The sequence below is a fragment of the Dermacentor albipictus genome, chromosome 9 (genome assembly GCF_038994185.2).
Source record: "Dermacentor albipictus isolate Rhodes 1998 colony chromosome 9, USDA_Dalb.pri_finalv2, whole genome shotgun sequence".
NCBI classification, from domain to species: Eukaryota; Metazoa; Arthropoda; class Arachnida; order Ixodida; family Ixodidae; genus Dermacentor; species Dermacentor albipictus.
This window is the reverse complement of record NC_091829.1, coordinates 31,909,181-31,925,527: the sequence shown is the minus strand read 5'-3', so window position 1 is coordinate 31,925,527 and position 16,347 is coordinate 31,909,181. Positions and strand designations below refer to the sequence as shown.

The 16,347-nt window shown below is 48.1% G+C and overlaps 1 protein-coding gene across 2 annotated transcripts in view; it reads left to right on the top strand.

The window, feature by feature from the left end:
- Nucleotides 1-1,351: 1,351 nt before the first annotated feature.
- The window catches only part of LOC135912714 (probable RNA-binding protein 46), a 75,711-nt gene continuing 60,715 nt past the window's right edge, over nt 1,352-16,347 (top strand). Inside the window, exon 1 of one of the 2 annotated variants that reach the window (XM_065445233.2) lies at nt 1,352-1,690. In XM_065445233.2, the coding sequence (XP_065301305.1) occupies nt 1,650-1,690 (41 nt within the window). In that variant the 5' untranslated portion in view covers nt 1,352-1,649. The remainder of the gene's footprint in view (nt 1,691-16,347) is intronic. The other variant, XM_065445234.2, reaches the window with a different exon arrangement.

Sequence of the window (16,347 nt, the reverse complement as noted above, 5' to 3'; positions counted from 1 at the left end):
GAGGCGCTTCCGAGAGATGGCGACTCCGTGACTACTCGCCCCCAATAGTGAGCGCCAGACATGACAACCTAAGAGTTTTCTTAGCGGCCGTTCGACGATTTCTTTCTCTAGCGCGAGGTCACAGCTAGTTTAAATACCTGTAGTCGGCTGCTTTTCAATTCGAAAAAAAAAAAATTCAAGGACACGCGCACTATTAGCATAAATTCAAACGCAAACAGGTTAGAAATGACCGTAGAGCGCGTTGCTGTGTTTACAGGCTCGCCTGCATCCATAAAGGTGGTTTAATTCAGGCTTCGAAATGTACGTTTGGGACAAAATCATGTTCAGAAACCGTGTACAGAACGATCGCACGTCTCAAACTATTGCGATTTCGTGCAACAGGAGTTCCGATCAGAGTTTCCTTGAATAGCAATGTTTAGAGTATACAGAAAAGGAAAGAAATAAATAAAACGGGGACAACTTCTGGACAATAACACAGATTGTCGTCGTTATTCTTTTTCTACGCTAACATATTTTCCTATTCACTAAATACCTACTTGTTCAAGACATACGCTTGTACAGGCTAAATTCACGCTGATAGTACGTTGAACAATGTGAGTTAACATGGGTCAAAATATTTTGACTAACACGGAGCCATCCGCAGCAGCAGGGTCTCTCATCGTCCTGTACAACATATGCGTAATTTAGCCACAACTGGTAAAACCTAACTTGAACGAATTTCGACGGGCTGCAAATAATTTGTTCACGTGATTGATAATTCAAATGAAGCGTAAACACACAAACACACAAGATACACATGCTTTCAGCGATGGGGGCGATGTAATGAATTGTTCCCGGGACTTGGTATGTTATTCAATCAAGGGGCACACCACCGTAAAATGCTATAGTAATTTAAACACAGCGTTCTTTTTCCTTTCTTTCTTCGCTGTACAACGTGTCATCGCTGCGCGTAATTCAAAAAACAAAACATGCGGACATGAATATGTGGATAGATATTAGGAATATCTCCTTTGAAATGGCATAATAGATTTATTTCTATATACCTGGACATATACTGTTACAGCGACATGCTGCCAAAAGAAAATATACTCTGGTTTTCGCGCTATTCGATCCCCACACTGTAAGCATGTGTTCTCGAACATTCTGATTTACCCTCGAACAGACTGCGCCTTGAAGATCCTAAAGCTATTCTCTTTTGATTTTATTATTTCCTGTATGTCCCTAGGGCTCCACGCTTTGTATGTCGCGTACATGTGCTGCCCCTAGCGGTAATTCGAGAAACCGCTCCCATAGAACAGCAATTTACAAATTTATATAAACAGCTACGTTTCTGCAAGAGATGTTTCCATTTTCTAGTTCGAAGCAGTAAAATGTTGCTTTGGTCCTTTTCTTTACTATCTGTGAGCGCGATGCGAAAAAAACAAGCGCTAGTCGTTGCAGACGTGCTGTAACGCTCATTGTGCATTTGGTGGACCTGCAACGACCTGTAGCAAGTGTTATGTGTTTCTTACCGGCAGCGTAACTTGCGCATAAGCTTATCTGAGTGCGATTTATAAGCTCTTCATTTGAATTAGATCATCAGGCAGCACGTAATTGCAGTTGCCTCACCGTGTTACCGTTATCCGTTCGTGCGCTTCGTTTTTGGCGCCATGCTGCCGGGCAGTTTCACGCCGGACCGTTCGCAGCGGGGGTGAGTAGTGACGTTTTTTTTTATCTATTATACTTCTTGCAATCAGCGGCAGTTACGAGTTGGAGTTCTCACCATTGAACTATGGGTATTTAATAGCGTGCTGAAGCGTCGTACGCCGCGACACTGTTTGCTCGAGGCGCGGCGGTAAAATTGAGATGCAGGACGGACTCCCAAGGCTTGTACGCAAACTACGCAGTCGTCCGATTCTGGAACCACAGCCGGCTGCTGCTGCGGCGTGACTGCCTGACGCAATCATGTCATTTGAAATGAAAGCACACTGGAAGGAATTCCACGTGCAGGTTTTGTTTGTGAGTGCGACTGTTGATTTGCGACGCTCCGCGGTTAAGCTCGTTTTTTTTTTTTTTTTAGTTATGGTGGAGTGATAAACTAGACAGCTTGACGGAGTTTTTCCTCTCCATTATCGGTCGTATGTATAGCGTAGCGTATGTGCGTGTATGTAAACTTAAGATTCAGCTGTGTACAGTTACAGTAACGGTTAATGCTGCCGATTACCTCCGTGACGCTTGTATGAGTGACTGTCGCAGCGCTAAATTCGCTACCGTCTGTTCTCAAGCGAAATGATGATTGACTTGCTTCGAGGTTAGTCAGAAATCGATACCATCTTTTGAATTAATTGTTACATGTGTTTGCACTGACGACTCTTCTTTCCATACTTTCTTGGGCCAATGTTACTTTTGTGGGAAATATGAGAGTGAGAACACAGAACTTTATTTTGAGCAACAAATAGTCATGATGTGCGGAATCGAATTCGACATGTTAAACAAGTAGATTTACCGTTTAGTCTCATAAAATACTTTTATGCGGGGACTGTGCCTAGCCGCTAAGGTTCTTCGATGTCAATTCTGACTTTCGATTAACGTTGGCGCATTAAGAGTCGTGATGATATGTAGTGTTAGCGCCGGATGCCGTCACGGCGCTTCTTATTTATTCTTTCGCTGTCTGGTTTCTGGACTGGATTTTGTGCAAACGTCATCTGTTCGGGACTTCAGACTTATGTGACCGCTTCGTTTCTGGGTTCAAGCGTTCAGGTCAACCCTTCCTGGTCACTCATATAGTAAATTACGTACGTGCGCATGTTTAACTGAAGTTATTATATCACTGGCCCATTACGTGCAATTAAGTGGACTGGACGCGTGCCCTCTCTCTGGGTGTCGTTCTCCTTCAAGACTTCACAGTTGCTCGGGTTTTCAGGCCTTACGTGGCCACTGCTCCTTGTGGAGTCTGGTCGGAGGTCAATCACCGATTGTCGATCACCTGGATCAAGTGTGTGTGTGTGTGTGTGTGTGTGTGTGTGTGTGTGTGTGTGTGTGTGTGTGTGTGTGTGTGTGTGTGTGTGTGTGTGTGTGTGTGTGTGTGTGTGTGAGCTGAAGACATTGTATACTCTTTGGCATGAGTATCAGGACGATCAACCTTGGTCGATTAACATCCCTGATTAAGAGGAAGCTTTAGCTCGAGTGCTCCTATCTAAATACATGTAAAAGGAGAATTCGATTTTCTCGGCAAGCACTGCACCAAATTTGACGAGGTTTGTTGCATTTAAAAGAAAAACTTAAAATCTAGTGACTGTTGGTTTCGAATTTTCGAGTTAGGTCGTCAATTTTTTATTAAAAATTGGCGAAAATCGAAAATTTTCAAAAAACGAAACTATGAAGTTTACAACTCTGTAACTCAACCACTAAAAATGATAATGCAATTCTGTGAATTGCATCTAGTAGTACATCCAAAGCGGACAAAATTGATATGTTACACATGAATATAAAAAAAATTTAACCATAGGGAAATACAACTTTTGCAAAACAGTTGTAGCCAACGTAACAAATTCACGTAAGATGTAAAATGACAAATCGAATTTGTCCGCTTTGAATGATCTAATGGATGCCGTTTACAGAACCACGATATCAATTCTTTATGCAGATCTATGAATTTGTAAACTTCGTGCTTCTATTTTTTTCAAATGGTCAAATATTTGAAAATCGTTTTAAGAAAATTCAAGTCCTAAATCTAAATTCCGCTTCCAACAGTCACTAGAATTTAACTTTTTTCTTTCAAATGCAACAAATTTCATCAAAATCGGTCCAGGGGTTATCTCAGAAAAACGTTTTTGCGTTTTTACATGTATTTGAATAGGCCGCGTCGGAGTTGGGCCCGAGCTAAAGCTTCCTCTTAACGGCTCTCTCATTTTTTTTCACTGGCTGCGTTTGTCGGTAGGCAACGTTTAGATTGTTGAGTCTTCTTTTTTTTTTTGGAGGGGGGCTTATATCACTGCTTTGCATCGATGACCTCGTGCTATTGTTGAACACATTTGAAGTTTAAACTGTTTGTTGCACGAGCGATCACTTAAGTGCAATAATGCGTGCACTGACCACATCACGGGATAATAATGATCACGCTTTCGCTGCATGCTTTCTTTCTTTTCTTTTTTTCGCCAGCGTATTATAGTACGACAGAGCGTCGAAGGATCGCATGAAGCACGCGCACTAAGTTTTCGCAATGTCTGGTTGCTTGACTGGACATCTGCATACTGACACAACTAAGACACGTACCATAACTATGCTGCCGTCGTTGTGACCTATGGTTGTGATGCGGGGAAAGATACTTTGTTGCCAGCTTTGCCGACGGCCTGATCGCCATGAAGGCTTTAGTCAAATAGAGGGTGCAGTTAGTCACGAGTTTCAGTTGTCATCGATCGTGCTGCGCACGAAAGTCGCGTATCACACTTGAACTTCGTAAGTGGGTTGAGCAGAGCGACATATGGGCGAATATTTTAGCGCCCCTCACCAGGTCTTGCCTAATTTAAACATATAAACGTAGCGTACACATCACGCGCTGACGATCGTGTCTGCAGGGGGCGCCGCCGAAAACAGAAGCCTAGAGTTACTGTATATGCTACTAAAGGTATGCTACCTTTGGTAGCATAACAGTAACTCTACACATACCTTTGGTAGCATATACAGTAACTCTACAGATACCTTTGGTAGCATATACAGTTACTCTACACATACCTTTGGTAGCATATACAGCAACTCTACACATACCTTTGGTAGCATATACAGCAACTCTACTTAACCTTTGGTAGTATATACGGTAACTCTACACATACCTTTGGTAGCATATACAGTAACTTTACACATACCTTTGGTAGCATATACAGTAAGGGCACATTCACACCGGCGACTTGAGGAGGTCGCGCGACCAAGTTGGTCGCTTTGCGACCAGTCGCAAATGGCCGCAAACGGTCGCCTTTCTCGAAAAGCGACCATTTTGGGCGAGTCGCTCTCTGCGCGATTTTTCAGTCGCGCGACCGTGGTCGCAAAACTGATAAACCAATCAGCGGCGCACCGGAAGTGATCTTTCGTGTGTCTACATCCGGCCTCCTCCGGCGTCGCATTCAAATTCCGCGTAGATTCCGAGAGTTCTCGCTGAGAACGATAATCTCCGGGATTGCGACTTGCGGGTCGCGCTCAGCCGGGCTTGCCGGTGTGAACATCAGTCGCCTTCGGTCGCTTTTTGATTGCGAGTCGCAAATGGTCGCGCGACCTCCTCAAGTCGCCGGTGTGAATGTGCCCTAAAAAGCCAAACGCCGCACGCCTACGCCCTCGAGGAGGTTACGCTCCCAGTTGTCGCGAGTCGGTCACACGCACCAGGGCAACACCACGTGGTGTTGACCAAGGCCTCTAGGCAAAACGCACTCCCTGCAACGTCACTCACCTTGATATGTGACTTCGGTAAACCATCCAATGCGGAACAGTAGATAGCGCCGCTTTGTGCAAGTGCGTCGCGCAGAAAAAAAAAAATGACGGAGAAAAATTATGCGTGGCTCTGCTGTCGCAAACACCAGAGACCAGTGGGGATGGGGGGAGACCAGTTAATGTAGCGCCAAGCCGCACACAAGACACACGAGCGCCGGCATGTGCTGACTACGGTGTCCGCGATTCGCGTGGCCGACGCTGTAGTAGACGCCGCGGTTGTCTCCACTCTCTACGGAGCTGCGGGCGAGGGCATCGAGGCACCCTAGCCGTGTTGCCCTAGCAGCCGCCGGAGAAGAACGCTCGGCGAAGCTGCGGACGCTTCGAGGTTCTAACCCAGCGAGGTTCTAACAGCTGCACTGAAAAAATGGCTGTGGCTTAGGTAAGGTTAAGCCCGGGATGCGAAGCATACTAGCCTTTATTTTAGTTGTTGAACCACTGTTTAGCCTGGTGAACTGCTGTTGCTTGGCTATATTTGGTTCGGCTAGACGAAGAAACAACTCATGCGTTACTCTGCTTCGCCTTGGACGCCCCGCATTGGACGCGGTGAACGTCGAGCAACGCAGCGTTCGGCGCGGAAACGAAATGTGCGCCTGAGCAAGCGACGCACGCCTGAGCGTTTCTAAGGCAACACCGCATTCACTAGAGGCGCTTTTGTACCGCTTTGAAGCATCGTACTCGTGGCTCAGTGGTAGCGTCTCCGTCTCACACTCCGGAGACCCTGGTTCGATTCCCACCCAGCCCGTCTTGCAAGAGTTGAGCCAAAGCCACTTCTCCTCTGTCGTGACGTCACGGTGTCACGTGGTATTCAAGGCGACACCGCCGCGCCTGAGGAGCTGGGTTGAGCCCTCGTAATATGCTTCGCATAAAAGAAAAAAAAAAGAACATGGGAGGTGGCGCGCCGTATCATGCTGTCACTGCTGAAGCTGTCACTTCGGCGACATGTTTGTGTGAGCCCGTGCGTGCCAGCCACTCGGGCGTGATCATGCCGTGCGATGCCGAGCCGCCGTTTCTTACTTGAATATAGGTTGACCACTATATTTAGGGGACGACATGAACATTTGAAAGAAGCATGTCGGCACGCGTATACTTTTACCATTTTCAGGTTGCCGCATGTTTAAAAAAATGGTATAGGTTATCGCTAAGCGCGAGATGTTTCTGGAATGTTACTGCAGGTTCTGTCTGTGGCCTGTTCGCTGATGCTTGTGCAATCGATTGCATACGCGCCGCCGAATAGTGGTTTGCATTCTAGAACTTGCGCGAGCACCAGCGATCACGCTGGAATGTTCGTTGAGCCATGTGGAAACAGCCGATGCGCGCGTCTGATGCGCGGATCAGATTTCGACGATCGACGCAGGTGCTCGTTAACTATTGTTCTGCATGCCGTCACTTCTTTTTTTTTTTGCACAGTTTCGCCCAATAAATATTGTTTTTGCGAACCTCGCCGGGTTTCATAACTGTAGGCGCTGCGGCCTGGCTGTTCTCTTGCCGAATAAGCCAACCAGTCACAGCGGAGTACGCGCGCGTCTGCTCGGTTTGCCGGCGAACAAAGTTGGCCGTGGTCTGGGAAAAAGGTCAAGTCGAACGCCTTTATAACAAAGTGTCCGGGCGCCCCCCCCCCCCCCCCCCCCAAAAAAAAAAAAAGTTCTACTTCTTTGTAGTGGTCGTAACACGCACGGCTAAAAATAGAACCGGGACTCTGTTATCCCTTTGTTATACACGTTATTTCGTTGTAGAGGCCCTCGACTTAGTAGCGAATTCAGCCGATCTCGTAGACAGTGCGGGTCGCGCACGGGTTGTAAGGATAGGACTCGCGCGACCGCGGAAAGGAAGACAGAGCAGAAGGGTGGAAGCTAGATACTGCCCGATAAGATAAAAAAATTCACGCAGGAACTCCTCCGGGAGTTGTCTATAAGTATGCGCAAGCATTCTGCCACTTGCTCATCTCCACGCAGTCCGGTGTCATAACCAGTGTTACGAAACTTGATCCGACCAGTGTAAGCGACAGCGCTGCGGCGACGCGGAACTGCTGCGGACGGCGGCGCAAGTTGAATCGATGATGCAAGCAAACTACTGCAGGTGGCGGACACCAGGTGCGCTGATGACGGTCCGACCATTGTAAACCGTTATTGCTCCTCAGCGCCTTATCCATCTGCGGTGGTCCATTATCAACTGTACTCCGGCATCAATCGTCACTTACAGCGCATACATAGACGGAGGAGAAAAAAGGACAACGTAGACAAGCGCTTTTTTGTCCTCCGTCTATGTATGCGCTACAAGTGACGATTGATACCATGGAATACCAACTAGCCCGTACTCAAACCTTGCTTCCGTACTCCGGCACCGGCGGCGTATGGCGGGGCCGCGCTGGCCCTATTTCGAAAAGCGATTTGCGATGGGGACATAGTGTGCCAAGTGCTGATAGCTTCGTGTGCGCTGCGATCTCGTCAGTTATAGTTCGCGTTGGAGCGAGGGGCTGCACGAAGATGAATTTACTCGCTTTTGCACGCACTATCTTGAAAGCGATCGTCTTACGTGACGGACGGACGGACGGACTTGTTTCCTCGTTGGGTAGGCATAGAAATTGAGGCTGACGCGTTAAAAAATATATAAAGAAAGCGACTTGTGGGGTAAACGAAACGCTTGTGCTGTCACTTCGGCGACATGTTTGTGTGAGCCTGTGCGTGCCAGCCACTCCTTCCTTGCTCCAAAAAGAGGACCGCATGGCGACGCGGTTCGAAAATGCTGAGGTATTACGTGCCAATACCACGTCCTGATTATGATTATGATACCACGTGCTGATTATGTTACCTCGACGAAGGCAAATCCCATTATTGAAAGTGCTGGCTCGAGAGACACCCCATCTTCGACAAAAGTTGATATTTTCGCGTGAATTGCAAATGAAGAGTCGGCCACCTGCAGAGCGAGAGAGGCACCCGCCGTGGTTGCTCGTGGCTACGGTGCTGGGCTGCTGAGCACGAGGTGGCGGGATCGAATCCCGGCCACGGCGGCCGCATTTCGATGGGGGCGAAATGTGAAAACACCCCTGTACTTAGATTTAGGTGCGCGTAAAAAAAAAACCAGGTCGTCGAAATTATTGGAGTCATCCACTACGGTTGAGGATTGGGCGAGTTGGTATTGCATTCTATAGAACTGGTACAGCGCAACATACAAAGGAAGAAACAAGCCGGCTCGGCTTGTTTCTTCCTTTGTATGTTGCGCTGTACCAGTTCTAGAATGCTCCGCTACGGCGTGCCTCGTAATCAGAAAGTGGTCTTGAATCGTAAAACCGCATAATTTAATTAATTTTTTTTCAGAGCGAGAGGTGTGCAGCTAGCGAAGCGTCTAACTCTTGCCTTTGCTTCGAGTTGTTGACAAATTGGACGTCGCCCTGCCACCTGCTAGCCGCCTGGTTATCTCGTATGCCCCGGAGAGGCGGTGGGTGGTCCCGTGTTCGGATCGGGAGGAATTTTTCTTCAGCTACGATGCTTTTCTGTCGAGGAACCCGCATGGGTTTCCTTTGCAGCAAATTAGCTACGTTTGGATGGATGTCTAATTTTCCTTTTATTAGCTAGCGAAGCGATAAGCGAACGGGAAGGGCGAGTATGCACCTGTGAAAGTTGGCCTTGCTTCGGTAGGGAGATTCGCAGTGACAAACGCTGGCGTCGGCGGAGAGACTTGGCGTGGGCTTAAGTCTAAGGAAAGGTGCGCAAATGCGGTAATCTCGTCAGCTGTGGGAAGACGAGTTATTTCTTTTCTTTTTTTTTTCACTCTTTTTCGCGCGAGGCCGAGACTACGTGCCGGCTTCGTCCTTCGGCCGAAGTTCGGGGCGGGAAGCTCGGCACGGGAAGTTCGGGAAGCCGTCACCCTTGAGATGCCGATCAGTCCCGCGGTGCCTCGTGTTTCCCGTCCTTTGCGGCGTTCCGTGTGCGGCGGTGCAATTTTCAACCCCGTGACGATATAACTGCGGTGTTAGGCGGGGAGCTTTTCTTCTGGTGTTGTGCGGGTGAGTCGGTCGGCCGCAGATGCATCGATAGCTCTTCTGAGGGCCGCCGGCGGAAGGGGGGGGGGGGACGGTCCTTTGTCGCGCACAGTTGAGCAAGTGCGCGGTTATTCTAGCCCCCCTAGAGGTTTCGGCGACACCGTGGGTCGTTTGCCTAGAGGGAGCGAGGTCGGCGCGTTGGGGCAACACCCCCGAGACAAGAAGGCCTGTGTGCTCGGCGAGTGACGTCACGGAGAAGAGGCCGGCGGCGCGCTTGGGGAAACGGGTTGAATGAAAGAATCGGGGCTTGGTTCACCTAGCAGCAGTAAGCTTCCATTAACCCGCCGTGGTTGCTCAGTGGCTATGGTGTTGGGCTGCTGAGCACGAGGTCGCGGGATCGAATCCCGGCCACGGCGGCCGCATTTCGATGGGGGCGAAATGCGAAAACACCCCTGTACTTAGATTTAGGTGCACGTTAAAGAACCCCAGGTGGTCGAAATTTCCGGAGTCCTCCACTACGGCGTGCCTCATAATCGGCAAGTGGTTTTGGCACGTAAAAACCCAAATATTATTATTAGTAGTATGCTTCCATTGACCAAGTTCTCCACCGGGTGTTGACTGGGGTCATCTGGCGAGGGTAGAAGGAAACGAGAGGTGTAGACGATAGACCAGAGGGTTTTTCAAAGAGGCGAGACGGCGGTGAATGTGTGTGTGTATTGGGGGGGAGGGGGGAGGGAGGGAATTAATCGTGAGAGCCTGGATTGAACTGATGAATAACTGTGTTCATTTATTAACTGTGTCCAAGTTACACAGCTGCACTGTTGCACTCAGTATACGCTACAAAGCGCGACCGCCTTAATTTGCTTCGCGCTTTCACATTGTATATCATACTGAGCGCGATAGTACGTGACGTGCCAATTTTCGGGGTTGCACCGTCGGGTAAGGATTGTTGCTTGGGGCTCGCTGTCTTGATTGCTTCTTTCGAATAGGAATATTCTAAGAAATATGGCTTCGAATGTCGAATTGAATGCCGAATATTTCATTTAAAAGTCAGGAAGGTACAGTAGTAGTAGTAGTAGTAGTAGTAGTAGTAGTAGTAGTAGTAGCAGCAGCAGCAGCAGCAGCAGCAGCAGCAGCAGCAGCAGTAGTAGTAGTAGTAGTAGTAGTAGTAGTAGCAGTAGTAGTAGTAAAGCAATAATTGGCTGTTTTATTATGCTGGTTGTGGAAACGAACAAATGAGCAAATCCCCGTAGACCGCCATTAGCTCACGCGCCCAGGATAACGCGACATGACGGACGTGGCGCGAAAAAAATCGAAGCTAAATCTTTGCAGATATTCCACGCACTGTGGGGCATAGGTGTTCAGTGAAGCATATTGCAGGTAGCCGGCTATCCATCCAGCACCATTTTCGATTCTCGGAAGAGTTGCGTATGCACATGAGCCATCGTGTTTATGTATAAAGCAAACAGTTGTGTTTGACACGAGCTTGCATGTGAGGGCAGAACCAAGACGACGGTTGTGTGACGGCGACGGCATTGCGACAGCTTTCTTTTTTCTTTCTGTCTTTAAGCCCGAGAATAAATTCGTTACGACCTCTGGTCCTATTCCGAAGGCGGTACAACGTCGAGCAACGCCTTCGTAGCGGTAATTATTCAATACGAGGAAGGGACTCCCAGGGAAACGTGGCCGATCCCGAAAGCCGTGCAGTGTAATACGGGTGTCGCACAGCGCACTTTCGATCGCGATCGGGCCCGTGATCGGGATCGAAAATTTTCGGTCACGATTGGCTCCTATGTTCAAGCCACGGGAGGGAGCCAGTCGCGGTCGAGAATTTCGATCCGGATGGGGCTCGATCGCGAGCGAAAGTGCACCGTGTGACACTGGCATGACGCAGCGTCTGAAAGCGCTAGCGGCCACGAGGCAAGGATGGGAGAAACTGACACGGTCCCGCTGGTGACGCAAGGGAAGGACGGAGTGGCAAGTCGGATGCGAGGAATGGGAGCTAGAAATGAAATTTTAAACAGGACTTGAGAGCGGGCTCGTTGGATTTCCATGGCCGCTAAACTTTAGGCGCTAAGGAGACGACAGGACAGACACGAACTATAGCACGCGCGGGTTTATGGCTCGTGCTATGTGTGACGCGTCGCACGCGACAGTTGTCTCTAGAGAACCGGTTGGCGTTGGCGCAAGCAAGAATAAGCATGTGACTGTATGGGTATTCGAAACGCTGACTCCCAAGCACTATCGGTTAACGCTTATTTCGTTGAGAACCTTACGAAGCTCAGCGAGACGTTCTCGTACACCCAAGGGGCCTAAGAGGAACTGGTTCATATGCCTTCATATTTGCGAAACCTTCTACGACTGGAACCGTTTGCCCTCCGTACATTGCACTGATTTATGTCAGAACAGAAAGATTGAAACATAGCCTCTTCCTTCGTGCAATCTAATGTTGGCAGTATGTTGCTCGGTGACGCTAGGTCCTTGTAGCTGCTATTGACAGTTTGGCGACATTGTCTTTGCGTTTTGAACGAGTATTTCGCAATCTTTGTCTTTATCACCCTCCTGCGATAACCCTTTATCCTTTCGGTAGGGTTGCAGTATGTATACAGAAAAAAGAAAGAAATATGTCCTTACACAGTTGCAAGCCCATAAGTGAATGTAGCAAGCCTTATACAGGCAGGTGTGTGTGTGAACGTGTTATACTTGCGAGTCTATGTTTTGTTACACATTGCAATATCGAAAAAAAAAGTGCCTATTGGAGCATCGGGCTGATGCGCTCGGCGTCAGAGATGCGATGCCCACTATTGGACCCCTTAATTGTTTTAATGAAATACCCGAATTATTTTTTGAACGAAGCGCACCGATACAGGAAGCCACACCCACTTGGCGCAAAGTTCCCCAGATAATCCAACGAATACTTTGTATTAAAACAGGGTGTCTACCAACCGGGAAAACCGGGAATTCTCAGGGATTTTGAGTAGTCTGGAAAAACTCAGGGAAAACTCAGGGAATTGGCGCTTCTATCAGGGAAAATTAGCTGTAATTTTTTTAGAGGGTCAGAAGTCGCGGTAATGCTGGCTCGAGAAACAGACAGGACTCGTAACGAATCGTCGTCGTCTGGAGGAGTTGCCGGTGTACAGTCAACGACCGACTTTCCGGATTCCCGATAACTCGGACGGCTTCGCGGCACCACCACGTACCCCAAAGAGTCAATGTATCATAACGTCTGAAATTTCAGACGCAAGAACTCTTCGCCGTCCGATTTTCTAAACGTTTTGCGTGATCGCAGGTCCGAGACAGCATTAATGAAAGCCACCACCGCTGCTATTTTGATTACCTCGCCGCCTTGAACCGGTGCTCTCGCACGCAGATCCGCTGGCAGCCGTAGCCACCACTGCGGCAAGGCTAGGCCTAGCTGCTTCGACGTTCGCTGTTAAGCTTCTTGTCGTTCGGTGCCGTGTTTCTTCATTTCTCCGCTGACAGCAGTAATTTTGTCTTCGAAGCTCGGAAAGCACAGCGCATTGCATAATACTCTTTCCCGAAAGTCTGCTTCGCCCCATTACAGTCATGTAACGGGGTGAAGCGTAACAAGCGTAGGAAGGGGCAATTGTCGCGGGACACTGTACGTATTCCTTAATTTCACAGTAGGAGCACCGATATGCCTAATAAGTGCACTGACAGGCATTCAGAGCTTTTTCAGACGTACATGTGTCGATTTTAGCCCTTAAGGGCAGTAAAAGACATGAATTTATTTTTTCGGACTGCCTGATTTTTCGGAAGCTTACGCGGCCCCTAGGGGGTCCGAAAAATTGGACGTTGACTGTAAATTGACCAAGAGTATTCTTCAAATGGTCCGTGGGGCGAACGCGCGGCGAAAGGAGGACGAGAACAGAAAGGATCGACGCACTGAGGAATGAACGGGGAATTAAGTATGCGACCGCTTCTTTGAAGGAGCCTGCGGTCAAAAAACAAATTGTTGGCTGATGCTGAGATGCAGGTGTCCCTCATCCAAACCAAAATAAACTCTTTAAAGCAGTGAAACACAACACTGAGGCGTCTTGCGCGAGCTGAGAGTATGTCAGGACAGTTGCATGACACTGAGCATGCTATCAGTTGATAGAAATATAGCTCATATTCGAAGATATTTGCTTCTGTATGCATCTCCTTTTTATTTGTACTAGAGAATGTCCAACTCGATTTGAAAATTTTTTCGAAGACATCTTATTTGCTGTGCATTTTAATAACTCCTCCCGTATATTCTTTTTTTGGATAACATAAACACTACTCCTTAGTATTCAAATTGGATTAAGTCGGTTTTCTTTAAAACAATTTTCATATGCTCACTAGAGAGTGACAGCATACGGCGATATGGTTTCAGCGCGACTTGACATAAAACATAGTTCTGCATCACTCAGGGAATTTTGCAAAAGCACTCAGGGAAAACCTGGAAAACTCAAGGAATTTGGAAATGTCAACTTGGTAGACACCCTGCGTCGGCACAAGCAAGAATAAGCATGTGACTGTATGGGTATTCGAAACGCTGACTCCCAAGCACGATCGGTTAATGCTCATTTCGTTGAGAACGTTAGGAAGCTCAGAGAGACGTTCTCGCACACCCAAGGGGCATAAGAGGAACTGGTTCATATGCCTTCATATTTGCGAAACCTTCTACGACTGGAACCGTTTGCCCTCCGTACATTGCACTGATTTATGTCAGAACCGAAAGATTGAAACATAGCCTCTTCCTTCGTGCAATCCAATGTTGGGAATATGTTGCCCGGTGACGCTAGGTCCTTGTAGCTGCTATTGACAGTTTGGTGACATTGTCTTTACGTTTTGAATGAGTATTTCGCAATGTTTCTCTTTATCACCCTCCTGCGATAACCCCTTACCCTTTCTATAGAGTTGCAGTATGTATAAAGAAAAAAGAAAGAAATATGTCCTTACACAGTCGCAAGTCCATAAGTGAATGTAGCAAGCCTTATACAGGCAGGTGTGTGTGTGAACGTGTTATACTCGCAAGTCTATGTTTTGTTACACATTGCATTAACGAAAAAGAAAAAAAGAAAAAGAAAAAGTGCCTTTTGGAGCATAGGGCTGATGTGCTCGGCGTCAGAGGTGCCATCCCACAATCGGACTCTTGAATTGTTTTAATGAAATACACGAATTATTTTTTGAACGAAGCGCGCCAATACAGGAAGCTACCTACTTGGCGCAATGTTTCCCGGATAAGCCAACGAATACTTTGTATTAAAAGCGACGGCAGGGCACAGAGCTACACTCTCCGCTAACGTTTTTAGGCCGGATGTCCTGTCTGTCCTGCTCCGTCCTGTTGAAATTCATTAACCCGCAACCAGTCGCTTTCCCTTTTCCCCGAATCTCTTGCTCCATACGTCATTTTTCGTTCACCGACTAGCCGAGCAACTAAATCCGCTGCCCCTAAAATGAATGCTGGCAAAGTTAACCGGGGAAAGTTTGTTATAGTTTGCTGATATGACACTTCGATTTGTTAGTATACATAGTATAGTGTCCGCTTCCCCAAGCAATCTTGCTAATGTGGCAATTGCGCCATCGGCTGCGGGAAATGTTTTATGGGTCCGTTCTGTTTCAGCTAAAATAAATCACCACGCACGCACGCCCACGCAATAACGGAAACGAATAACCGCGGCTAGATCAATGAGTTCGAGTACCACAGTGCATGGTCACGATTCAACGCTTACTTGCACCAACTGCACCATATTTCACCAGCCGCGGTGACTAAACTGGCCAAGGCGATGGGCTGCTGAGTACTAGTTCGATGTCGGGGGTTCGACTCACGGCCGGCACGCGGCCGCATTCCGATGTGGCCTGAATGCACCGTGCGCTGCCGTCATAACGAATTAATAAAGGTTGTGTGTCACGTGACTATGGAAACGCTATGGAACGAGATATGGAAAGTAGGTGTAACGTTAAGGGAAAAAAAAGAGCAGATTGGGTGAGGGAACAAACGCGAGTTAATGACATCTTAGTTGAAATCAAGAAAAAGAAATGGGCATGGGCAGGACATGTAATGAGGAGGGAAGATAACCGATGGTCATTAAGGGTTACGGACTGGATTTCAAGGGAAGGGAAGCGTAGCAGGGGGCGGCAAAAAGTTAGGTGGGCGGATGAGATTAAGAAGTTTGCAGGGCCGACATGGCCACAATTAGTACATGACCGGGGTTGTTGGAGAAGTATGGGAGAGGCCTTTGCCCTGCAGTGGGCATGACCAGGCTGATGATGATGATGTCACGTGACTGGTCAGCTGCCTTGCGCGGAGTTTGCTTCGCGGAGAAACTCCTGTTGCTGACGTTGCAGGCGTCGTTGACAGTCGCCGGAAACAATGCAACTAAAACCCAGAGAGGGGACGCGCGAAAAAAAAAAATTCCCTGTATTCCCACATAGAGGTTGGTCTCGCAACGTGTTCTGCGAACTTTTTTACCCCGGCAGTAGCGTAAGTGCGTGCAAGGCCAGAGTCGCTTCCGCTTTGGTGACCTTATAGAGCGAGAAGCGGTACCCGGGCGTCCATACGAAACGTCGAGGCGTAAGACAGGGGCGGATTTATGTGCCAATCCAGAGGGCGGCGGCAGTGTGAAGCATTCTTCTCTGAATATAGTCACTTCTCTTTCTTTTTTTCTTTTATCTCTGCAAACGAGCCGGCGGGCGTGGAATCGTGCTGCCTCGATGGGACGGTCCCGATGATAGTGCAGCATCGTGCAGCATATACATCTCGCCGTTTTCGTAGGCCGCTGACGGTGACGGCGAATTCTAAAATTATGTGCCACTGCGCCGACTGATCATGTACCACTGGGATTTAGTTTGCTTTCGGCGTTATACCCTAACACTAGAAACACTGCACTGTAAGATAATTTACACCTTTAAAGTGAAAA